At 40.4% G+C, this 26,746-nt stretch overlaps 2 protein-coding genes across 2 annotated transcripts; one reads left to right on the top strand and one right to left on the bottom strand.

Moving 5' to 3' along the window:
* Positions 1 to 10,206: 10,206 nt before the first annotated feature.
* fam219ab (family with sequence similarity 219 member Ab) lies at positions 10,207 to 19,261 on the top strand. The gene is made up of 6 exons (XM_080894818.1): positions 10,207 to 10,425; positions 11,373 to 11,472; positions 13,118 to 13,223; positions 13,810 to 13,890; positions 13,978 to 14,032; positions 17,290 to 19,261. The coding sequence occupies exons 1-6, from the start codon at positions 10,348 to 10,350 to the stop codon at positions 17,446 to 17,448; spliced, it is 579 nt and encodes a 192-aa protein (XP_080750944.1). The 5' UTR covers positions 10,207 to 10,347; the 3' UTR covers positions 17,449 to 19,261.
* Positions 19,262 to 19,409: 148 nt separating this feature from the next.
* klf9 (Kruppel like factor 9) lies at positions 19,410 to 23,733 on the bottom strand. The gene is made up of 2 exons (XM_080893561.1): positions 22,858 to 23,733; positions 19,410 to 21,487 (listed from the first exon to the last, which is right to left on the bottom strand). Exons 1-2 carry the CDS (start codon positions 23,264 to 23,266, stop codon positions 21,207 to 21,209), a joined length of 690 nt encoding a protein of 229 aa, XP_080749687.1. The 5' UTR covers positions 23,267 to 23,733; the 3' UTR covers positions 19,410 to 21,206.
* Positions 23,734 to 26,746: the final 3,013 nt, after the last annotated feature.

Here is a 26,746-nt window from a genome sequence, read left to right as displayed (position 1 = left end):
CAGTGATTGTCTGAAATTAACATAAGCATGCAGTGCTCTGATCTAATATATTGCTTACACTCATTTGATTTTCCCCCCTCTCTAGTAGACACATGCAGACTCTTCCCCATCACATTCCACTGCTATCTAATAACCTACAAATTCCTCGCTTTGGCTCTGATTGGAAATGTAAACCCAGTAGTCACACTTAGTGTGACTGTTGTGGGAAAAAAGAAACCCTTCCTCGTAGGGCTGTTCGATATAACGATATATATCGGGTGACGATATAAAAACGTCTATTGTTTCATTTTATGCTATCGTTTGTTTCATGGTGTCACAAAATAAACTGTTTACAGCAATATTTTTTTTCATCGTTTTTATGGTCACTGTAGTGGCTATATTAATTTCTTAAAGTTCTCTCTTTCTCTTATATTTAATATAACCACACTACAGACAGACAAGCGCCTGTTTTTATGCGTTGTGTTTAGCAACAACTAGGTAACACCATCGCGTGTCCGCTTGTTTATGTTCCACATAAACCTTTCACAATAAAGCTCAAGATCCTGTTGAGACTTTTCAAAATAAACTGAATCACGTGAAAGAGTAGATTGTTTACGGATGAGAAGTAAAAAAAGAGCCGCCAGGTGCTAAAAAAATAAACCTTAGACTCAAACGTTAGAACAGGCTTTTCCCCGCAGCACGCCGTGTAATAAATACTCACAAAGAAAACGGCGGCTGTTACAACTTATGTCTAAAAATGTGTAGTTTCATGCATCGGTTAAAACACTCGACTCCAGCTACATGACACGCAGCTGGAAACACTTCCCGCAAGACGAGCTGCCCGAGATTCACAGAATTTACAGAAAATGTTACATTTTTGTGATTTATATCATTATCAGACAATAGAATTCTTATATCGGGATATGAGACATATGGGACATATCGCACAGCCCTACTTCCTCGGGTTGTTTTGGAAATATCCTGAAAAACTGTGCAGGCAGTTTTATTGACAGTTGTCCCAGTTAGTCATTATGAGGATAATTTTCCCCACAGTAGCCCCACCAGCATCCTGAGAGGGACCCATCTGGTGCAAAGTGAAACCAGCTTTGTGTGTTGGAAAGAAGATCAAATATATCACTGTCATCTACTGTATCTTGTAGCTATCCATCTTTATTTGGCTTGGTCATAAAATGCCTATAAAGGGAAGGATAACTTTGAAATGAGTTCTCAACAGTAGGCTTGGACTGTTGTGGTATTGCCCTCAGTTGGGGAGAAGAGGAAATATGTGGTCTCATTAGAAATGCATTAGAGGGAAGGGAGAGAGGTATAGAAGTGGGGAGATGAGCTCAAGTTTTTATCTGTTAAACTCTGAGAGGGAAAATATTCACACCCTCCATCTCATGCTTGAACTGGCTTCTCTTTCCCCCCCTTTCACTCTGTCAGTCTCTCTCTCTCTCACACACACACCAGTACACCTCAGTGACCCATTTAATATCAGCCACAAAACTGGCAACTATATTCCCACATATTCCTCCTGAAAACACATCAATGCTAAAACTCATCCACAATAATTCAGCAAGAAAAAGTGCTTACCCGCACCTTCTTTATCAGCTTAATAACCTCTTTGCTCTCTGCCAGTATAAAGGAAACTGATAAAAAAAGGATGTTGTGACACACAAAGAGAGTTTCTTGTCCCGTAATGCCCTCCTGTTACACACTGATTATTCAAATTTAACAGTGGTCCTACAATGCTTTTTCTCTGCATCTGTCTGACACTTTTCCTTCACATTAGTAGCACTAAGAAATAATAATACTCCATTGTGTATCTTTATGAAAATATTCTGTAAGATCCCTTATTTAACACTGAAATAACACTTTCAACATAAAAAAAAGCCTGTTTGATACATATGTAGGTTGTTCCATATATAACACCTGCAGGAATGAAGCACCTTGGCCTACAGTCTAAGTTGTCAGAGGAAATAATCTGTACTGAGCTGACCTCGTTCATGGAAGCAGCATGCTCATATGATAGGCAGGTTAACTGCAGCCAAGTGTGTCGCAGCTTGAGTGTGTACTGGCAAAAGTGCATGAAATATGGATTGACCGTGTTCATGTTATGCATTTCCTTTCTTTTCAGGGATAATCTGTGGAGCTGGGGTATCTAACAGACCTCAGGCTGACCACCAGGATCTTGGAGACCACTGTCCCACCTACCATGGAGCATGAACTGAGAAATGGCCTGTCTATATGGAGCATCGTGGCCATTGTTTGCAACTCTGTGGTAGGCTTTCTCATCGTCATCCTGTTTGTCATCCTCTACAAGGCCTGCAAAGTACCTTCACACCAAGAGAAAGTGCCTGCTTTTGCAGCAAAGCTGGAGCAGAAGAAGGATGAACAGAAGTATATGCTGACTGCAGCCTAATCGAGACCCATAGGTATGAACTCTAATGGAGCTGGACATCATATATGCATGCCGTTACATTCCGTCTGTATCTCCTTTTGTGTTACATAAATCACTGTTTACATCTCTGCATCTTGACTGTGCCAGTGAGTGAAGCTCAGAGTAAGCTAACCGCATTAAGAGTTGTGGCAAGACCAACAACAACAAGCGGGCCCAATCCTCTTATCTCTGCTGTGCATCGCGGGGACTGTCCATCTGTCAGTCAGTTTGGTTTTGCTCGGCACAGATTCACCATGATCTCCTCCTCTGCTCTGTTCCTTTTCAACCCTCCATCTGAAGCCACAGAGCGGATGTGGAGGACGAACAGCAAAGTTAACTGGGAGAGAGGAACTGAGGTGACAACGTTGGTCGAGAGGCACGAAGACATAAAATCACATTTTTAGTAGTAAAGAGAAAAAGCAACAGCAGCTGGGATATTTTTTTCCCCATAGCTGCACACTAATGATGCCAGCAACAGAGCGGCAGAAACACGACAGGTAGACACTAAAAACCCAAACGAGGCAGAAAGAAGAAAGGTGTAGCTGGAGGATGTGTGTCAGTCAAGACAGACAGAGATAAAGTTTGGTTTATATTTGGTGGGGATTGATGAAGTGCAAGGGAAGGATAGGAAAGGGGATCCTTTGATGTGTTGTTGACAGAAAAGAAAGCTCGAGGGCCCTGTTTGATAGTCTCCCTGTTTGACACACAAGTCTCTGCTTCCACTGATCCAACTCCCACGGGATTAAATGTAACAGTAAAATGCGTTACTCGTGTCCTGGTGTGCCTCGCTTTCATTCTGTGGGTTTCTCCAAAATGTTTATAAGCAGCCATCATCGGAAATGACACGACTTACAGAACAGGAGTGAGCAGTGTGTTTATTGTAGTGGATGTTCTCCAGCTGTTAACTGTGTGATATAAAGATTATGTTGCGGATGGAAGAGAGATAAGAGCCAACAGACTGACTGGTAAAATGACAAAACGTATATGCATATATGTATGCACACAATAGATTTTGTTTCAACTATTGAGAGGGCTCTGTGTTTTAATGCTTTCATTTTGTAGTTTAGGATCTCAGGTTAACTTAATACATATATGATTTTGTCTTTTGTGTTCTACTTACTTTAAAGAGGATACTTGTACAAATGATAATGCTGATGCTGTTACACTTGCTGGATTGATTATTAGTGGCTAAATTCTGGAATATTTCTGAATCATATAAATTCAAATTATAATGCGGCTTCTTATATGTGAAGATTTTTATATTTCATGTGATTGCCCTTGAACTGAGTGTCACAGCTTTGCTTGGCTTCCAAATACACCAACATTTGGTTCATTCTAAATTTTCCAAAGGTGTGAAAGTGAAACTGGTGACCTGTTCAGGGTGTACCCAGATTCCCTATGACAGCTGAGGTAGGCTCCAGCAATCCCTGCTGGATAGGTACTTAAGGAAAATGAGACATGGACAAAAAAGCAATCGCAGTATCATTCAGCATCATTGTGAACTAAGCAGCTTTGTTTTATGTTTGCCACATGATGAGATTAAGTTATCTTTGGTACTGAATATGCTTCTTTTTTTCTTTTTCTTTTTCTTTTTTTGTAATGAACTAAATGATCACTCAAACAACATTCAAAAGAATAGCTGATCTTGAAATTAATCATTTGTTGCTGCCTTACAGATTAATGCTATTGTCCTCCATGCCATGCAATCTTGACAGTCTATTTTGTATCAACAATAAACTCATTTACTCTTGTTTCTAACTAATGTGGTCTGCAATCAGTGTTGCTCTGCCCTTTCAGTGTGTATCACCATCATTTTCCCTCCAAATTATTTAAACATTAGTGCTTGAATTAAAATAACAATTGACTTCAACCTCCTGCACTGAAGTAATCAATGTGGAACACACTGACCTCAGCAGTGACCCACATCCTGTTGTTAGTGAACTACAAGTGTGTAATTCTTATCTTGTAACCACAATCCAGCATCATTATAACGGCCGTGGGGTTGGGGAACTTGCGAGTGCTTACTATGGATACATTTTTCTTTGACAGTTAACATCATTATATGGTGTTTCTTATATTTTGGTCATTATTTTTCTCCGTATGGCTTCAGCACACTAAAGGGCACGAGCAGAAAAAAAACTACGTTGCCTTACCAAAATACTGTACTCATGCTATGTGCAATATTTAGAATCTTCTGCTCCACCGTAAACTGAAGAAACAACAAACGGGCATAAGGAAATTTAATAGGCTAAATTGTTGTCGATTAAGCCAACTATATATAAAATAATCATGAGCCAGTCCACCTTTTCCATTTTCAGCATTAAACAGACACACTAAAGATGTTAGAGGATCCTTTGTATCAGTAATGTAGTTCATTCTTCCTATATGCCATACTGAGTACTTTTTTGTTACATATGTAAAACTGGATGCTGAATTTCTACTGGAATAATTATAGTCATGGTGCTTTTACACTGATTTTTGCTGATTTTTTTGTTTTTGTGGCTCTTTAAAGTCGAAGAACTAACAAGATTAAAAAGAGTCATGCATTTGTCAGATCTTCTGAGAAGAGATTAAAAATCTCTCTATATATTAACTAAATGTCAGATTAGCGTGTGCGTGCTTGAGAGACAAAAGCTGCGATTACATGTGTGCACATGTGTAAATACATTGGTTTATAGCACATGTGAGGCAGATGGGCTGATGACTTGAAGCCGCTCGTCAGCTGTGCAGTGTTTATCTGCTTCACTCCTATTTATCTGCCTGCCAGTTTCCCTCTCTATCGCTGTCTCTTTGGCAGGCTTTCCCTTATTTGTTTCCCATCTAACGAGACAAATGCCAAAGTTCGGCAAACTGGCCAGAAAAGATCCAGCGATCTACCCCACAGTGAGCTGCTTGGATGATGAAGGTCAGCACAGTCTGACTCACAGTGTCTGAACCACTGCACTGATGTTTTTAAATGTGATTTTCTCTTCAAGACCATTGAAGGCATTCACTACTATAACTGACAATGCTTATTATCAATAAGCAAAGGCATTCACTAATCGTCCATCCAGTCATCCATCTCCTGACTGTCATACTTACACTGATTCATTAATCTCAGATTTGGTGCTTACTGTGAGTTCATCGAGTTGAGATTGAAGATAGCCACTGAACTCTGCATCACTCTCACCATGCTGCATCACACAGCAGCAAATTCCCTCCATCTTCCAGTTGTAGCTGAGAAGGAAGAGGGTCACTGAACTCAACATGGTGTTATATAATGATAGCTGCAAATATCAGAGACAGAGAGATTACTAATAAATATATGAGGGACCAGTAATCTGCAACTCCATCTGCACTGCTGGAGGGGTTGCATAACCCACATCAGGCCACACTGAGTCATTGCTAGTGGCTACGTCTAAATGCGTGTCTCTCGGTGTGCTGCAGAGCAATCGCCAAAGGATCAAATGTTAATCTATAATTTGGATGCTGCATGGCCAAAAATTTTGTGGAGTTTCTTTCAGATCTCAGAATCTTATGTAATCTATCATTTAATTTAGCGGCTTCAAATAAAGCCTTTCAGGTGGCTGAAAGTATGAATCCATGCCGTAAAGTGAGCAGTGCGAGTGTGGATGTGTATGCATGTGTGTTGTATTACTGTTCTTGTGCATGAATAATTCATGACAAACTCCGAATCACACCTAATCAGAACTTCATGCCAGGACCCTGATAAAGTCACTCAACACCATTAAATGCACAGAGACATACAACCATTAAATAGACTTTGACAACTGTGCGGCTCTGACATTGAAATGGTAGCAATTTAGTTCAATTTAGTCAATAGGAATGTTTACTCTGTCAAAAGAGGTCTAATTATAGCGTGAAACAACCTCATATAATGGTGTTGATGGGCATAGCATCAGTATGCAAGAAACAGCAAACACAATGGAACAGAGGTGAGTGTGTGTGAGCTCAAGAGGAACAGAAGAGCAAGAAGAAAAATAAGAATCATATATATACATTTTTTTATCCTTTCATTAATTTTCAATTATACCTTTTTCATTTTGTGCCTCAGGAATTAATAGCACCTTATACTGTTCAAACTAAGAAAGCCACACAGATAAGCAGATTAGCTGGGAAGGACCTCAAAACGCTTGGATTTATCAGAATAAAATGCTACAACCCACTTGACCCTGCACACATCTCATTGTCATTCATCCTCCATGTAGCCTGTGGCCCTGTCTTCTGTAGATATAGACTGCCACCTGCTGGTTTAACCTTTAATGTGGGCTTCCTTCCCCTTTTGACTGTACAGTGGATGATTGCTGCAACGATCCTTCTCTATTACTGTGCAGCAGAGCATACTATTGCTGCTCTCTGCTGGTATTTCCAGGTAAGGACAATATGCAATCAGACGTGTCAGTGACTTTTACTGAGAACGAGTGGCATGGTCTGCTGGCAAGCCATCATTATCCAGAGATTATTTTCCTAAGAATGTATAATTTATGGGCTCCACGAAGGCGATTTGATTGTTTCATTCAGCGAAGGCTTTTTAAAGTTTCGTGATGCTCTTTCTATTTGTTCTCATCCAGGCACAGAGGAAGAATGCTAATTAAAAATACAATGCTTATTTATTTTTGTAATGAATTTAACAACTTACACTATGCAAAGGAATTGTTGCCAGGGATTTTTACAGGTAAAGGACAGAAGTTTGGCAGTTTAAAGACCCAAAATAACAGTTTTAAATTTTCAAGCTGTAGTTAGTTCCACATAGACGAGACCTTAATCCACAAATTAAATATGCAGCTATGTAAAAATTACTTCCCACTAAAGGCTCTGCATTTGGATTCTGTTTAATATGTGTTTTTTAATTAACGTATTTAAAGCATCAAAAGTATCAGCCCCTAACAAGATCATTTGTTAAGGTAATAACTTATTAAGTCTATTACCTCTACAGACTACTTTAAAATTTCATTATATTTGTATTTCAAGAAGCCTGGAGTAAAAGTACTTAAGTGAAGTAGCAGAATACCTTAGATTGTACTGGATTAATTGTGATTCGTTAAATTTCACTGCTTTTTGTTTTGTGAAATTATATAACTGTCAGGTTTTCTTGGATATTTGCATAATTATATGTACAATGTACAGTTTTTGTAATTTTGCCTCCATACATGGCCACAAGGATTTTAAATCAATATATATTTGAAGTGAAGACTTTTAGCTTTAAGTACAGGGATTCAACAAAATTATTGCATTAAGTGTTTAGGAACAAAAGCCCTTTTTATGCATTAAAGGCTCAGAAGCACTTGGAACAATTTACAGACAAGACGTTTATGGCCAGGTAAGTAGATAAAAAATCCAGAGTAGATTCCAAGTATTGAACTTTTCACTTGAACTCTTAACAACTCCAAAAAGATGTCAGTGCAGGTGAAAGAGGCCATCATGACTGACTAAACCAAATAAATCTATAAGAGAGACAGCAAAAACAATCTGCTACAGTCCTCAAAAGAAGGAATACTCAGCAACACCAAAAGGTCTGAAAGACCACAGACCTTGCGAAATCTTTGCTTGGTTAAGAAAAACCCCTTTGCAACATCTAACCAAGTCAGAAACACTCCTAAGGAGGTGAGATCTACAATCAAGAGACATTCACATGAGTAGAAAAAGGATTTAGAAACCAGGGTTGGGTTAATAGATAATGAGCTAAAGCATACTGCAAACACAAGAGTTACTCAAGGCAAAGAAATATGATACAATAGCCAGCCCAATGACCTGATCTTATTTCAATAGCACATTCTTTTCCGTTACTGTAGACATAACTGCAGGCAGTGAGACTCACAAACAATCATGTTTACTATGTATTAATCTGCTGTAATTCCTAAACACTCAATGGAATACCTTTTAAAAATGAGAAAATCTGCACTTTAATCATGCATTGATTATTTGATTTAAAATCCACTGTGGTGTTGTAGAGAGACAAAATTACACAAAGAAAAAAATCTTTGTCTAAACACTTACAGATGTAACTGGAGATAACCATCTGCTTTGTACAGACATGCTTCTTTTTACTTATTTTGTGGTCCCACTGGCTATAGACTGGTGCCCAGTAAGTGAAATGCAACTCAGTGAGAATGAAATCAGATGTTTGCTGCAGTCATTTAAAACATATTTTACCTTTTTAAACATCAAAAGCTCTTTGGTAGCTTTGACTGTTTCTTGTATCGATATGTTTATTACTGATCCATCATCCAGTGAAATGTGATGCTTTTGTCTAATTTTTAGTACACAGAATTCCCTTTCATATCTGCACATGTCATGCTCAGCAAGTGGGTAAATAATAATGACATGCAAGACATGAGTTCACTCTGAACAGTTCTTTCCATCATTATATCAAAGTTGTTTTTGTATTTTACGAAGACAAAGAACTTTTCCCCATATGTTCATAGTTTTTGTTTGTTTGTTTGCTTGTTTGTTTTTTAGAGCTCCAGTAATTTCTTTACCTTTGAAAGGGAAACATATCCAAAACACTCCAAAAGACCAGTGTCTAGTTGTCTCCTGATCATTGCTTTTCTGTTAATGAACACAAGCCTCCTTATTTAGGAAAACAAGGCAGCTATTATAACTTTCTGATTTTGTTTTCCTCTTGCATGATAACCTCTTTACCGTTCATAGTGCCATCCAACTCCACTTCCATTTAAATGAAGCAGTGCTCTGCCACATGTTTGCTTTTTAGTATATGAAAAATCACACTTAGCAGCGAGCTACTAGTTTTGAATCACTGCATTTGGGACACAGTGTTTTTTATAGGACACAACCTCCCACTGATTTTTCTCTATATTGACAAAACCATCAAGCTGACACTTGGTGCTTCCATTATTTTATAATTTTATAAGATAAAATAAGATAAGATAAGACTTTATTAGTCTCACACGTAGGAAATTTTTTGGTTTTGGTCACAGCACAAAGTACAAGTTTAAAAGCAGTAAAAGTTAAGAAAAACACAATAGAATAGGGTACGATAAAACAGAATAACATACTATAAAACACGAGTAAATACTAATACTATTTAAATACTAATAAATACTATATACAATAGAATAAAATACTGTACAAAATAGAATAAAATGCTCTGTTATAGTAGGAAAAAATTGCACTTGGTAATACTGCACATCAGGGAGACAGTTACAATTCTGTATGGGATGTGCGTGTGTGTCTGTCTGCACCTGTGTGATCATCTGCAGAGTCTGACAGCAGCTGGAAGGAAAGCCCTGTGAAATCTCTCTGTCCCACATCGTGGGTGCTGCAACCTGCCACTGAAGAAGCTGCTCTGTGCTGTGAGTCTCCTGCATGGGGTGGGAAATGTTGTCCAACAGGAATGACAGCTTATTATTTCTTAATATACATTTTAGTTCATTTATGTAGGTTCTCCAATAATTTACTCAATGAAAAATTGGAATATTTTAATACTGAAATAGTGATTCAGAAGAATTATTAAAGTAATTTATTAGTTATTAAAGTTATTAAAGAGCAAATGTACTAATATTTAAACTTAAATAATTCTTTAGAGATTGTGCCTGAGCAGGTCTATACATGGCAAATATCGAGTGAATAACAAGAAAAGGGGAAATACTCATATACTGTGTAACGAGTCATTCACATAATCCTCCAACTGCACACTTTGTTGGGGACCATACTCTTTGGAAGGCCCTCTTGGGTCCCCGTACCCTATTTTGGGATGCCAGACCCGGAAGTGGGTGGTGGAGTCACCGTCATCCAACTGGTCACACCATCGCCGACATACTGCCTGCTGGGATGTAGTTCTCCACCGGAAAACTACAAATATTATTAGAAATCGGAGATCACTTACGATCTCGGCGATAACTCGTCGAAAGGATCCGCTACCATCGTTCACTTTGGAGGAGAAGGGAGGGAAGAGGCGCGTTGCCAAAATGATGGAAGAAATAGACAGATTTCAAGTGCCGAGTGCTGTACAGGAGGCGGAGATGCAGGCTGAGATGCAGCCGCTGGTAAGTCTAGAACAGTCTGGAAATGACCGGCGGCGCTTGATCTGTTTGCCTTGTTTAATTAAAAATGGCATTACAACCGCGCATACTTGTGTAGTGTTTGAGGCCTTGCCATTCATAGACTGAGACCCCGACAATCGCATCACCTGCCATGTGTAATGCTGCTCGATGCGGGCTGCCATTAGAACGTTCTCCATCAAGTTTCCCGGCTGCTTCCACGGAGTGAAATCGAATAAACGACGGCGGAATACACGAGGGGACGTGGATTTTGCTCACAAACAAGCTTTGTTGTGTTTTGTTTGTTTGTTTGTTTGTTTGTTTTTGTCGCTCGGCATAACGCAAACAGCGTCCGGTCTGCTGCGCAGCATCCGTCATGTCTGGCGAAAACAAGCATCCCATCCCAGCACTGCTGCTGCTGCATCCTCAGCATCCATGCAGCAAGTTACTCTGGTATCGACGCCACTTGCGTCACTTTGACGGGATTAGCAGGGGGCTCCTTATCGCTTGTATATGTTTGTATGTGCCATTAAAGGTTCGCCTTTACATACAAATCTCAGTGTAAACGGTTTAACGGAGCGCTCCGTGGCCTGTAGCGGGGCCCGGGGTTACTGCAGCCTGCAGGGCGGCCTCTGCTGCCCGCCGCCGGGGCCGCTGGGGAACCAGACTAGACTAAAGCAACCTGACCTGCTGTCTCCAGGTGCCCCCACACCAGAAGTCCCCACCGTTCCTCATTTGTTGTTGTTTATAAAGCCTTTCATCCCTCTTGCCTTTGCTCTCTAGTTGTAAGATGCACATTTATTTTAAGACTGCTGGCACAAATCACAGATCTGTGTTTATTACCATTTATTCCCGTTGCTTAGCTATGGTGGGTATTACTCTGCATTACAAAACGACATTCATTATTCATCGCTGCCTCAGTAAAACACATCTCTGCACTTCCTTGTGTCCAGGACCCTGCCTCGTCCACAGCTTCAGAGGCTGACTCAGACACCAGAGAGGGGGAGCCTGTCACTATAAACTACAAGCCTTCACCTTTGCAGATGAAAATAGGTGAGAGATACAGTTTTCTGTCCATCTGTGGTTGTTGGAGTGTTGTTTGATTGACTGTCAAACACAAAATGGTGCGTAGTCTGTAGACACAGATCGTAAAGGAACCAGCATAGATACTGTATAGCTGTGCTGAGGCATTTTAATTAATGGCACATTGGCCTCTATGATTATTCTTGATGCCTTGCTAAGTAAAAACTAATGCGGTTACTACTGTAATAGGGCCGCAGCTACAGATTATTGTCTTTATTCACGAATCTGCTGATTATGTTTAGAATCTGTCCACTAATCTTTTAGTCTATTATTTTTAACAAAAGGCCAATTGCATGTTCCCAAAACCCAATGTGATTGTCTTCAAGGCAGGGAATAACAGCCTCTCTGGCCCCTCTCATGCCGTCTTTATAGAAAGCCACAGTTCTTAAAGATTCATTTCAGCACCTTGGACAGAGTCCAGTGGCGAGCAGGAGCACATAGTTTTTAATGTTTTTTATTTTTACTGTTTGCTACTGTATGTTTACTCAGAGTCAATAATATCTAAGAATTAGTGAGCTACTCTGTTAGTCAACGCTCTTTTTTTAGGCTGTACAGCTACAGTTATGTATACGTTACCACTGTCTTCTCTCTCTCGCCGTTTCTTGGTCCTGCGTCCAATTAAACATTGTTATAAAAACTACCTTGGCAGCTATGTTGATTTCATTAGGTGTGCATGTTTGTTAAATTCATCACTTTGCTTTTGTGACCTTGAGATAAAGAAACAAGCAAAACAAAAATACAATCTACATCTATATGTCATGTCAAAACGTATTTGGTGCAGATTCCTCACAGCAAGAAGGGTCAGGTTTGAAAAATGCTGGTGAGCCAGGCCTCTCTGTGTGGAGTTTGCAGGTTCTCCCAGTGACTGCATGGATCAAATGGTGAAGCTAAATTGGCAGTAGGTGAAGTTGTTAGTGTGCAGAGTTGTTTGTCTCTTTGTATTAGCCCTGTGAGGAGCTTGCAACTCTCCGGGGTGTACTCTTGTTCTCGTTGTCAGCTGAGATAGGCATCAGCCTCGCCTACAACCCCAGCCTATAAGTGGTTAAGAAAATTGACATTCAAATGTTTTTAGATTTTAGTTCAGCAGTAGCTGATGCCGAAAGGGGAAGGTTCTAGTTTTTGATGTCACATGCAAAGTTTCTGAATACGTTTTACTTCTAGGCCTTTGAATTGTAATATGTTAAACAAATTTAACAGTTCTCTAAGCTCACACAGCAACAATCAGCACTCTTTGGTCAGCTGATCATTGAAGCAAATCTCTCCAGTGAGCAGAAACTGATCTGCCCTGAAGTCACGTCTGTTACTCTGCTGCACAGCTTACCAAAACGTTGTCTTCTTAAGTAAGAAATGCCATCTCAGTCTTCTTAAAGTAAAGATTGACTTAATATAGAATTCAACTAAATCAGGTCATCACACCTGATTCTCATAAGTGTGCCTAAATAAAGTAAACATGAACATGCGTGCATATTTGTGCATATTTGCAACATTTAACTCAAGTATTACTTTACCTTACTGTAGTTTACTAGTTAAACTTATTCCGTCACTCTTATACAGATCATTTATTGTTCAAAGCTCAACCTTTATGCCTTTGCCTGCTTCTGTGTTCCTTACACAGAGAAACAGAGAGAGCTGGCTAGGAAGGGCTCGCTGAAGAACGGCAACGCTGTAGGTAGTCCAGTCAACCAGCAGCCCAAGAAGAACAATGTCATGGCCAGAACACGGTAAGATGCAAGCAGTCTCATCGTGGGGTCAGTTGAGAAATTATGAGAAAGACTTCTGTTGGCTGGTTGTTATTGATAAACAAAATCTCAGTAATTAGAAGTTTCACACAGCAAACCTCATACAGTGCAATTTACGTGTTGAAAGAGATTCATGTGGTGTAATTGTGTAACTGTAGTAGCTTTAAGTATAGGAGTACTGTAACAATTGTAATGATCCAGCCTGAAGTGAAGCCACAGAAAAATACAAATAAAGATGCTTAGGTGTGACAGTATTTCAAATGTAGAAATTAAGCTTATTTTGTTCTTTCTAAATGTGCCATGTGTGGAAACAAAAATGTGTTTTAAGGCTGTACAAAAAAAGAGTCGTACTGATGTAGGGTTTGTAAGATGTCTGAAGTTAGACATTATACTGCTTTCACGCTTCTGTTGTTCCAGTGATTCAGCTGTGACGCTGCCTCCAGGCCTACTTTTCATTTATTTCAACATCTCTGCCAGTCCTGTTTTTGCTCACTTCTTACAGCTTGTGAAACTGTTTTTTCCTCCTCTGCGCCTGATCTCAACTCTCTCTCTTTTCCCCTCAATGCAGGTTGGTAGTTCCCAATAAAGGCTATTCGTCTTTAGACCAGAGCCCGGATGAGAAGCCTTTGGTGGCCCTAGATACAGACAGGTGGACACACAAACATCTTTCTTTCTGAGAAGCACATAAGCAAACATTAATGATATTAATATAGTATCCTGTGTTTTTCTGTTTCAGTGACGATGACTTTGACATGTCTAGATACTCCTCGTCGGGATACTCTTCAGCCGAGGTAAGAGCTTGTGCTTCAGCAAATATCAGTGGATCCCACCCCCTTGTATTTACTCTCATATTTCCCCCCATCTTCCATAATTATTAAGAGGCTAAGTGTTAGGGTTTTACAAGCCAGTGTTAAAACTATCCATGGCAATTCTGTGGGCATGTACACTCCCTGCAAGCGCATGATTACACTGCAGATATATCTGCAGACAAATGTGTATTAGACACAAAGCTGGATACAAATGAAATGTGATATCTGCATGTCTGCTCCTGCAAATCTTGTTTGTAACGCTGCTGCCACTATAAGTGCAAATCGCAGACGCATCCTCATATTTATAACCTGTCTGTGACGAGTCTAAGCTTGTGGGTTTTGTAGGGTGAGTTTTACAGTGTCAGATCCTAATTCCAACATGCTGTCAGAAATGAATAGCTAATGCACGTTACATACTTTAAAGCAGTTATTTGCTCTCTTAGTTCCAGCTAACCTGGGTGTAACAAGTACATATACAGTTACTGTTTCCACTGCAGGCCGAACAGAGGTTGTTTGTTGTGCTTATTGTTGATAGAGTGCAGAACAGCATATAGATAAAATGACTGCACACTTTTTGTGCAAACAAAGGAATTATTTTGGTTATTTAAAAAAATCACAGCCGGAACAGTAGTTATCACGCTCCAAGTGATGATGCTTCCAGCCATCTGTGAAAGTGCCCAATCTCACTTTGCCATGGTTACCACTCGAACTTTTAGCCAGTCTAAATCACGAGCATAGACAGTCCTAATGTTTGTTGTTAATGTTAATGTTTTATTGCATTAGTACAATCAGATTTTGATTTACCAGTGATTTATATAAACATATCTATTTTTCTCTTTTCTTTTCCCTACCTGTCCTCCTGTGTGCTTTGGAATTTTACTTTCCTCCGTATGTTCGTATGTTCCCAACCATGCAGTTTGCACAAATGATGTCCTGAGGAGTGTTTTAAGGACCAAATTAAAACAATTAAAACACAAACACACGCTTTTCCTGCTTTTTGCAAAGAAACTCCTAAAATGTTTAAACATTTTAGGAAATAATGGACCTTTTGCTGGTAATCAGTGGACACTCAGAGGAATTAGATAACCTGAGCACATATAAGAATGGTTTTAAAGGTTGGGTCATTCAGTACATCATACAAACTAGATAAAACATGCCGATTATTAAACTTTTGAGGTGTAGATTTTGTTACCTTTCTGCTAAGCCTGTAGCTGCTCTCACAAATATCTCTCCTTTATGATAAATTAAAATACCTGCCTGCTAACTTGAGTTAAGTTTTTCTTATACATACGAGAGTGGCACTAATCCTCTCACCTAATTTTCTGCAGTAAAGCGAAGAAGTACACTATCTCAATAAGCTGTCTGAGACTGTCAAACATTAAACAGCTACTTCAACAAAATAAATAAATAAAAACACAGATTAGATGAGCCTACTACTAGATGTTTGCATCTACTCATCATGTCATGGTATTTTTATGGGCTCAAATTGTGGTCATAAATATTTTGTACTGGTAAATTAGGATTTGTGTGTGCGTAAAAAAGATTCAAACTGTATTACCCTTCAAGGACCTGCAGTTCAAAAAAGTGCCCCTCCGACAGCCAAACCCATCTGTTCTCTGATTCGATAGTTAAATTTGTGATTGACCTGACATTGACCAATCAGCTGAAAGGAAGAAAAATAGGGTCAAAATCCGTACTTGTAAGTTGAAACCTGAGTGCAGAGTTTCACAGTTGTTTTTTGTCTATGTCCACATGCAAATCTTTTTTATGCACACACAAATTCTTTTTACACATACAAAACTGATTTACAAGTACAAAATATTTATGACCACAATTTGAGCCCATATATTTCTATAAACTTTTCCAGGGTGGAATACAGCATATATTGACTACAAATGGTAGTTTCTGTTTGCCATCCTAAACAGGTTTTGTTTAACAGCAGTCACTGGACTGATCAATACTCAGATTTCCAAAGAACTCAGCGAAAATCTAAGAAGAACTGTAGATTGTAGATTCAGGCTTTCAAACCTAAGAACACTGTACCAGCTGTCAAGCATGGTGGTGGTAGCATCATGCTCCGGGGCTGTTTTGCTGTCAGAGAAACTGGTATATTGCACGAAGTGAAATAATGGAAAACAACTTCCATTTTCTTAAACTTCACTGCAAATCAAAAGCTATGCAGTTGAAAATTAAACACACACTGGGTTTTCCAAAAAGACAATGATCCCAAACGCATCAAAACTGAATTTAGAGTGGAAAAAGCAGGTTAACATTAAGTTTCTGCAATGGTATTCCCAAAGCCCCAACCCCAGTCTGTTCGAAAATCTTTTGACTATGCTTAAAAGCCGGATCTGTGCCAGCAAACCAGAAATGTAAATGACTCCAAAAGAACTCTAAGGAGCTTGTGGAAGTGGGAGTGGGAGTTGTCCCTTAAGAGGGTCATTGGCCCACTATTGATCATGTGCCTCATCACATGAGCCAAGATGTGAAAAGGGTGTGGGTCATTATCAGGAGAGGTTTTGGGTGCAACGATTGTGAGATCTTGCTTCACCCTATCATTTGAACCATTGAGATCACCTGATGCAAGATGTGAGTGGGCGTTAAGGCATCTGGGAACAGATCTCAAAACTGGATTGTAGGTGGCAGACAGCTGGTGTCATAAGGCACCCCCTCTGTTCAAAGATGATCGTTCACAGTGCACATAGATGAGGCCATCTTTTATCCTCTTTCAAACCAGCTGTCTTCTCTGTCCAAAATGTGAACATTGGCCTCCTCGAATTAGGATCATCATCATCATAATGGTTTGTCCCAAGGACAACTCTCCCAAACACAAACTAAACAACGTAGTGTATACTATGCAGTGTAATGAGGAGTTCTCAGTCTTCTACATTAGACAAACCAAACAGCCACATAGAAGAGCCACCTCGACAGGACAGGAGTCAGCTGTACATCTGGATCTAAAGGATAAAGGTCACTCTTTCTTACCATGACCTTCACGCCCATGATGGGTGGATGTAAACTCCTGTCCACCACTATTTTTTCACTAGAGTCACATGATTTTAGTAATTCGTTGTGTGACAGGAAGGGAATCAGCACATAAAGTTACATGTTTGGTCTTCATTACTTTTTGCACATTCCAGCTTTTGCAAAAAGCTCTGCAGCCCGGCGATCTGCAACCCAAGGGTTAGTAAATGATGCTGTAACTCACTGACCTCTCTCTGTGTCCTCTCATTTTTCAGCAAATCAATCAAGATTTGAACATTCAGCTGCTGAAAGATGGCTACCGCCTTGACGAAATCCCCGACGACGAGGACCTGGATTTGATCCCACCCAAATCAGTCAACCCTACCTGCATGTGCTGCCAGGCAACCTCCTCTACCACCTGTCAAATACAGTAACTCTGCCTTTCCAGCCTTCTGCCCCCCCCACCCCCACCCCCCCGCTCTTTTCCACACAACATGAGCTCCCCTGCCCTCCCGTCTTTATCTGCTGTGACTTTACTTCGCCATGACAGTGGCGACAGTGAGACCTTGTTAGAATATCGTAAGTGCTATGATGATATTGACAACAACAAATAATCAAATTACCTTATAGAAACCTTGGTTTAAAATCTAGGAGAATGAACATATTTGAAATTAATCAATATGTAATAAAAAGATTAGTAAAGTGGTGGTTTCCTCCTATGGTAGGACTTGCACTTGTGTTTGAGAGCTCTTCTCCTGGTCAACATGATTTAACATAACACACTGATAAAAGCTGACAAAAAAGAAAAGTTTGTTTGATGCTCTAAAGTGATTTCAGTTTCCCAGAAGAATAAGAAACATTATCATAACTGACTCAGCTGTTCTGTTTACCTGAATTCTGAGTTGCATATATATATATTTTATTTTCTAGTTTGTTTGTTAGTTTTTTTTTATTTAAACGCTTACTTTTTTAACCTGAGGGATAATTAAAATTGAATGTGCTGATGCTCAGATATTTGATTGTGTCGTAGAAGTCTGATTCTCCAAACAGAGGAAACTGTATTGTTGTTGTACCTTAAGGGGTTAATATGTAGCACAGACCAGGTCATTGCACTCATTAACACCACCTTCAATACTTCTGCTCTCTTTGCCTAAATGGCAAAGAGAGATGTGGCATCACAGAGTTTAGGAGGGAATGTATGAAATCGAATAGTTGAGGAACAAACTGCATGAAGAGCATCTGACTGAATAATCCAATGGTAAATAATGAGCAAGTAGCTTTTTTGCACCACAGTTAATTTGTGCAATCACACGCTACTGTTGTTGCATTGTTTTCAATTTGCACATTTTGCTTTTTACTTTTTTGGGGAGCCCTTATCATTGTACTGTTTCCTGCAGAGCAGTGAAAATGAACTGTGTAGAAAGGGATGATTGCATATTGTTTCTTGCTCTGATCCCCACGTTATCAAGGCCAAAGCAACCTGATGATCACCGGACACCCTCCTTCCCATTTCTGTGTCAGTGCCACAGATCATTAGGTGAACACAGGGTCACACACCAGAGGAGGTGTACTTCGAAGTGAGATTAATGAGCTATCTTAAGCTTAAAGTCAGAGATTTCAGTGTTAGAAAGGTTGCTCTGTTTTAACCTGACTAAATCACCATGGTAAATACTACTGATCGCCAAAAAACGAAAGCCAGACTTAACAAAGGCAGCTGACAGCCACTGTTGTGGCATTTTAGGTTTTGTCAAGCCAACTAACACAAAGATAACCTGGCTTTGTTGAATTTGTTTCGTGGTATACATCTTAGAAAGATGACCCAACACACACACACACACACACATGCATGCATAAAGACCTACAATGCCAAAATAATAAGTGAGACAGCATCGATTTCTGTTTCAAACAGAATGAAAATCGTTTATTGCAACATCATGGATCGTTGACTTGGAGCACTAATGCCCTTCATTTACGACCCTCTCTCCTCTAAATTAGCTGTTGATTTGCAATTATATGCCTTAAGTATAGAAAAAACTTAAAAGATGTCTGTGTTCCATCTTGATTAGTTTATTTGAAGAGCATTTGCTAAGAAGTTATGCTTTTTTTTTTCTTTTTACATTTAGACACAAGTGATAAGTGTTTTTCTTTTCTTTTTTTAAAAAGAAAAAAAAGATTTTCTTGTAACGTAAACACTTCCATTACAGTATTTAACAATGTTATGTGCAGTGTATGAAAACGACAAATAAACAAAATGCAAATGAAACAGCGTCTGATGTGCTTGGTTATCCATAATAACATTATTCATAATTTATTATGGTAATATATAATAATGGCTGCATAGTGTGACTATGGGTGTGAGATGCGAAAAAGAAGAAAGAGGCGAATGCTTAAAAAGAAAAAAAAAAACCCAAAAGGATAATTTTAATGTTAAAACATTTGAGCAACAATTATTACACAGGTATGTGTATTGCGATAGCATGGGATCTGCATTGACAGTCCCTGATTACAGTACAGTAGCATCAGAAGTAAGGGCTTCAACCTGAAAGGCACCAGCATCCAATCACAGTCATCATAATGCCAGAAAAGAAGAAAAATAAAATAAAATAAGCATTTCACTTCACAAATATATGTAGTTTGTATTATACAAGCTACAGACTCTATTTGGACATTTGAATGCATCGCATGACAAGTACAAAAGAAAACTAATGACATCAATAATAATTCATCTGGCTCCTGTAGTGGCTTAATAAGACCTCTCATTCCATTTGTAATATTATAAAAGATCCCCAGACAAATAAAACATACACTGTACCAAAGAAAATACATACAAACATGCTACATGATGGAATTTGTTGAACTAATCAAGAAAGCACTCCTCAAATGGAAGGACAAACAATAAGAATAAAAATAACAATAATAATAATAATAATAATAATTAGGACTCTATCCTACGAGAAATGTTGTGCTTCCATGTCAACACCAGGGGGTGTAATTTTAAGTCATGTGTCCACACATCACATTATTCCCTGATTTAAAAAAAAAAAATGCAGTCCAAACAAAACTGGCACTCTTGGCATTTGAAGACAGTCGTTGAGCTTTAAAGTATTACTGAACAGCAACACAAAGAATCTGACGATGTTAATTCAGGTAGTATTGAAAAACGTAGAAATTCCCCTCTGCCACAAAACCGTCAAAAGGCACGGACTTTTACTAAACATAAATCACTGTGGTCAGAACACCGAGTAGTGTTTAAACAGTAAGTGAAAAAATGTTACCACGTTATCGTCTAAAAGGTTTTACCCTGTTATGTTTTCAAGCGTTACTAAGAAACAACACAAATGCTGAGATTTGCTTGTGTATTATGGCCTCGACAAGGTACTATAAAGGTATATTGGTGCATTTAATTGCAATGTGTGTGTTTCAACACAGGAAACACACTGCTTATCCCTACAAGCTCATAACACACCTGATTATACCTGAAGTCCATGGCAAAATGTGTGAAATTAAATAAACAGGCTCTATATTTCTCTATAGTATAGTTTTCTTATTACTCTCTAATAACATGTAACTACACTAGACTTAGTATATCACCCATCTGAAGTTAGTTTGATCTATTTACATGATAATACTGCTGTGTTGTGCATTTGCATTATCCTGGCTGAAAAGCAACTGTTCAAGTGTGCATAAGTCTATGTATGCAATAACAATATTCATTAAAGGACTATTTCCAGAACTTCTTTAAGCGCAAGGAATATAAGGACTTGCGTTCTTCCCATTCTCTTCATTTGCAAGGGAAGTCTGCGATGCAAAGTGAACTTATGCAGTGTTTTTCAAACACTTTATGGGTACATGGTTTCCACTTGGACGGCAAATTCTTTCAAGAAAAAAGAACATTTTTTTGACAACAGACAATAAAGTTGAAGAAGAACTGAACTTCCCTGAAATAACCCTTAATAAATAACAATCACCGCAGGGAATGAGAGGAGAAGTTCTAGTGTGATTACAGTCAGATTTGTCATGTTTACTTCGTTTACATGTGTAGTAAACTCTGAATTGTGGTCTGGCTGGTTGTCTGGCTCGACAGGATTTGTAGAAAAGGTACAGGCGCCACACGCGAGTGTGGGTGTCTGTGTATGCCTCTGTATGTGCAGTATGTACCTTTGTGTGCACATGTACAGTATGTGGGTGTGTCTCACACCCCGGTGGGGCTTCGGTCTCCAGAATCAGAGGAGGACACGGACACGGAGCAACGCCTTCTCTTGGCCGCGCCGGAGCCCTGGAGCATGCTGGGATGAAAGCCTGGATGTCGCCGGGCGTGTTTCTTCAGGTGGTCGCTCCTCATGAAGCACTTGTCACACATCGGACAGTTGAAGCGCTTTTCGCCTGTGTGCGTGCGATAGTGACGGGTGAGCTCGTCCGATCGGGAGAACTTCTTGCCGCAGCCTGCCCAGGTACACTCAAAGGGGCGCTCACCTGAGGGAAACACACCCAGTTTTTGTACATTTACAACTAATCATATTAACCAACCCAAACCACTCCTTCCTCGCCACAAAATCAATCATGTCATCAAGTTACATTTGCACATTTTCTTTCCTTCTAAAAAGAAAACAAACTAAGAGTCGACCTTTTTTTGTGAAATCTATTATAGGACTTACTTTGAGTTTGCTGTGTGTGAACAAATACTCACTTTTTTAATACTTATTTTACAAAACATAAAAAAATCAAAATGATTATAAAAAGTCTCCTGTGGCACCTGCTTTGCATTCACACAAGTATGAGAATATGAAAAACACAGAGACCAACAAACAACCCAGAGGACTTGGAGGCTGTATTCTGCATAGCAACAATCAGAGTGGATGAAAAAACTTATTGTGATAAGAGGAAACAATCAAAATTAAAGCACAGACACACATTTGCGAGATTAATCAAGTGTGACAAGGAGAAGGGGGGGGGGGGGGGGGGGTGAAAATAAGACACAGGCTGCGGTCTGGAGCGAAACTAAGATCTGCTGAAAGACTGCTGCTAAGAACAATAACATGTTGACATCGGAGCCGTCAGTCAAGATAGCCCTGAGGTGAAACAGGGCACATTACTCCCTCAACAGCGCTTCCACGTGCTGAGCAGAACCACATGTCAGCTCTTGTTTACAAGCCCACGCGAGGGGAGTGGAGGTGGATGACGTATGAGGAAATGGTGGCGCAGTGTGCGTTACCTCCGGACAAGAACACGTGGGGACAACAGTGTCGCAGTGACCCGCGTGTGAATCACGACCTATTTAATGTGTCGGCAGATGTTCTTCCACTGTTACTCCGACTGCCAGTGCTGTATGATGAAGAGTGGTGGCAGGAACACAAAGCTAAAATCATTAGAGGCGTTATTGGGTCTCATGATGCCCCAAGCTCCGGCGTCATTTATTACATCTCAACAATAAAGCTTCGCAAATATGGGCGTCCGCACGTGGTGTTTACCCAAGATCGCACTCTGGCCGCGTGTCCACAGGACGTTAAAACAAAGATTTCCTCCCCCTTGCCTCTCCACCTCTCTGCCAGCCTCTGGTCCAATATGTCCCGGTGAGTCACACCCCCTCCCACAAGTATGCGATCATGAGACCACCTTTCCTATAATGTGGTTTTGCAGAAACACGTGGTCACGCCCCTAAAAGTCTCACAACACGAGACACAGGTCTGGACTCTTGTCCGTCACGTTTTACTCTTACTTTCTCGGTTAAAAGTCTTACGTCATAAATAAGAAAAATACGAAAAAGGGTCGAAGTGACGCAGAGCTGTTGGTATCGTGTCGCCTAAGCACCCAGCAAGCACCCCATCCCCTCTCACTTTACTTACCGGTATGGACCCGAAGATGGGCTTTAAGGTGGGACGACTTGCCGTACATCTTCCCGCAGCCAGCAAAAGGGCAGCAGTGTCTCTTCTCGGAGCACGGCAGTCTCCCCGCCGCCGCCGCCTTCGTGTTCCGGGGATGTTTGGCTTGGCTGTCCGGAGAGCCGCGGCTGTCCCCGCAGCTCAGGCGACTCCCCCGCTCCGCTTTCTCTTGCGCGCCGGCCTCGCTGCCCCCGAGACATCTGTTTTCTCCGGCGCTGACAGCGTTGGGGCTGCATTTGTTCAAGTCCAGCAAAATCCTCGCCACCATCAGTAAAGTCCTGTTCTCCTGGCTCTCTTTCAGTACGTCCTCCATCCGCCCCGGCGGTGGTCGGCTGGGGACGCGGTCTGCAGAGACGTCGACTTCCGACGACATCACGATCCCTGAAGCAGAGCCGGGAGGACAGAAGCAAAACAATAGATCTTGAGAGGCGAGGAAAAACTATCCGACAACGCGGATACAGTAATCAGTCCGCAGTCCTCCCAGGAAACATGCGGTTAATCATCCACACGTGTCGTCTTCAATGTGACCACTCCGCGCAGACTGCGCTTTTCTTGTCGGGGTTGCGCGGAGGATAAATAAACGCCCCGCTCAGGAAAGATAGCGCTTTGAAAATGTTCCCCGGTTCCTCCTTTCTCTAACCTCCTTTCTCTTTCTTCCTCCAGATCCTTTTAATTCTAACGGACGAATCAAAATCACAGCGTTTGCCCACGGCGCTATTGTGTCCACGTCCCTGTGCGCAGACACACACGGGTCAACTTGTCCTATTTTACAGAGAGCAGCACTTTAGTTCAACTCCAAGAAACAATTTCGCGGAATCCCACTGTGTCATAATTAAACTGGACTGTGATTGGATGAGAAGAAACGTGACTCGGTTTTTGGGGGACTGCCTATTGACTAAAGTGAGTGAAAAGACCCTCGACTAATCACAAGACTGGGATTGGTGAAAAGGGCAAGACCACACTCATGTTACCTTCAGGGACTTAAGGAAAATGGTAAATATGGTTGTTAGAGTGTAAAAATGGATTTGAGGAATCATTAAGAAAAATATAAGTCCATGTAGATCTATATGTAGATACGTAAAAGTGTCGTCATTAAAAACAAAAGTCTAACCCTTTGTGATTTTGGATAATAAATACATGGAAAATGAATAATGAACATTGGTTATATTTGGTCAGATTTATAATTACATGCCTTTTTAATAACAAGTTTAATAATAATTACAAATTTCTTTCTCTGAAGTTTAAGTTTTGTAAGCAATAAATGGTGTCCTTTCCTCTTTTCTGGATGATTTGCTTCAGTCACTTGTCTCTTTCATCGTTCGGTGATCCCACCTAATTTGACCTGTGTAATGTGTACAAAACACTTAAGTATCATCCCTGTCATTCTCTTACAGTCAAAGCTTTTCTGGTAATTTCCTACCCTACACAGTAACATACAGCATGCTTTAGCACGAGCCAGCAGATTTTTTTTTTAAAGATGACACAAAAAACTGTATATGTATATATATGTAAAATTATGAATGATCTGTTATGTATGGAAAAAATGGCTTGTGGTTATAGTTTGCCCCTGTGTTTTTACAGCTGCTAAATATTTACAAGTTCCACTTTAGAGGGCAGAAATATTGACACGTAAGCTTGTTTCGTGAGATAAAGACATCTAAGATAAAGCTACTGTTTTTCTTACAGTCACACTTTTTCCCGTGACTTTATAAAAACATTTTTAATGTTTACATTCTGATAGTTTCCTTAGTTTACGCTCACCCTAGAACTATGTGTTTCTTAATCCTGCCAAATTACTATTCACTGTGAACTAAACGAGGCAGCACCTTTCCCTTGCGCCTCAACATTTTCAGACTACATGTTTCCCACTGTCTCTTAAAAGTTTGCTTAAAAAAAGAAAAAAGAAGAAAAGGAATGAGTATAATACTGCCAGCCCACTTAAGTGAAATAAGACCCCTTTAGTTAAAAAGTGCAGGGGGTGGTTCACTTCTGGTCAAAGTTCCTAGAAAATCCTCAGCTTAGGGGCTGCAGGGATTGAGCAATGTGAGCTCTTGACAGTTCTCCCTGACGTGAACTTTGTAGTCAATAGTTGGACACATGTTCTTCCTTGGTTTTGTTTTTCTGTTTACCCACAGAGAGGTATGGCCCTTCGTTTTTATAGGACAGGACTCGGTGTTCTCAAAATATGGGTTTGAACTTTGCCTGGTGACAAACAACACAAATGCATAATTCAGACGAAGCTTACTGCCCCTCTGCTGCATGGATATATATATAGATATAGCTCATATAGATTCATATGTCTTGTGTTGAATCAATATGAAAAACAAGGATTATGAGGGAGTAGGATTCAAGCCAACTGCACAGAAATAACATAACAATAAGTTCTATTTTCTGCATCACAGAATAAAACTGTACAAGGACTTCTTGCTCTTTTTCCACGATCGCCCCATGCTGGAACTCCGCCCCATTTTGCTCCAGCAGAACCCCCAGATTTCCAGGAACAAAAATCTGGTTGAAACTAGGGTCTTGGCCAGATGAGTGTAGTCTCTGCAGCCACCCTCCCACTCCTCCTGCAGCAGAGCTGTAAACATTTCTGGGGAAGAGGAGGCGCTTCCTCGGCTGCCGCAGTTGCTGCTCCCCGCTTCCTCCTCGCACTAACGTGCAAAGAGTTCAATAGTGCACGGTGCATCTGGGTCATGTTGTTGTGGTGTCTTGTACGGCGATTGCGGCAAAGGTTGTTTTTTTTAAAGCGTGTGAGCGCGTGCGTGTCATGTAACCGAGAGGTGGTGGAGGAGGAGGAGGAGGGCGCGCGCATAATCTCAGTACAAAATGTTCTCTTCCACGTGCGGAGTATGAGCTGACGCACCACTGCTGGCCCTCTCCCTTGTGCTAATATAGGCTACCCCGCCCCTCCCCGGTTTCCAAACACTCACAGCCCGGCGGACTACAGGCACAGCGCGGGCACGGCAGGGAGTGTAAAACCTTCACGTTAATATGTAAAACCACGTTTGTATAAACCACAGGTGTCATGCAGGCCCTGGCCAATATGACATAAATATATTCAAGTACTCAGTACTCAGCTGATTACTGAAGAATTTCTATTACAGCTGAAGAAAGCGTGTGAAAACCATTTATACTCTGGGACCAGTTCCAGGCTGTGTTTTTATGGCAGTGTAAGAAGTTTTACAAAGGACAGTCAATGCAGGGGTTTGTTGCCATATCTGCAGAACAGCTTGATGTGCTCCAGTGCCTTATGAGCCTTTGTTGCCTTATGTATCCTACAAAGACTTTTTGTTTGTTTTTGTTTTTTTATTAGTTTCTGCTTAAAACTAGAAGCTTTCAAGGTATTCTTCTGTGGGACCAACTCCCAGTTTGGATTCAGGAGACAGACACTCTGTTTTTAAGGTTACACTTAAAACTTTCCTTTTGACAAGGCTTAGTTAGGGCTGGATCCTGAAGCCTGGGTTCCCTTAAGAGGGTTAAGGGTAACCTGAGCTGCTTTTCTCACTCTACTACTGTAAGTCTTTACAATATCGCCCACCAAACACTGGATGTCGGATAGACGTGCAGATCATGTCTATATTGATCCATCACTTGTCACGCCGATGTTACTTTGCGCAGTGGGCAAGCTCCTTGAGGTGACCGCTGTTGTGATTTAGTGCCATATAAATAAAATTGAGGTGAGATACATCATAAGGGAGTCAAAGATGCTGATGTTCCTGTAGCCGTTTAACTTCAGAGTTTAAATCATTGTCCCAATCAGATATTGGGGTGTTATAATGTGTAGCGAGTGTAGGAACTTTCATTCTTCTTTTCTGAAGAGGGGAGAAAGTCAGTAGAAGCAAGACACAGG

Source organism: Rhamphochromis sp. 'chilingali' (genome assembly GCF_963969265.1).
Source record: "Rhamphochromis sp. 'chilingali' genome assembly, chromosome: 10".
Classification (NCBI taxonomy): Eukaryota; Metazoa; Chordata; class Actinopteri; order Cichliformes; family Cichlidae; genus Rhamphochromis; species Rhamphochromis sp. 'chilingali'.
This window is presented reverse-complemented; position numbering and strand designations above follow the sequence as displayed.

Bases quoted from the DNA above. Each gene is read 5' to 3' on its own strand.
- fam219ab (XM_080894818.1), top strand. From the start codon at position 10,348: ATGATGGAAGAAATAGACAGATTTCAAGTGCCGAGTGCTGTACAGGAG. The intron at 11,473-13,117 runs GTGAGAGATACA...TTCCTTACACAG, and splicing joins ACCTTTGCAGATGAAAATAG to AGAAACAGAGAGAGCTGGCT. The intron at 13,891-13,977 runs GTGGACACACAA...TTTCTGTTTCAG, and splicing joins GTGGCCCTAGATACAGACAG to TGACGATGACTTTGACATGT.
- klf9 (XM_080893561.1), bottom strand. From the start codon at position 23,266: ATGTCGTCGGAAGTCGACGTCTCTGCAGACCGCGTCCCCAGCCGACCA. The intron at 21,488-22,857 runs GTAAGTAAAGTG...TGTTTCCCTCAG, and splicing joins CCATCTTCGGGTCCATACCG to GTGAGCGCCCCTTTGAGTGT.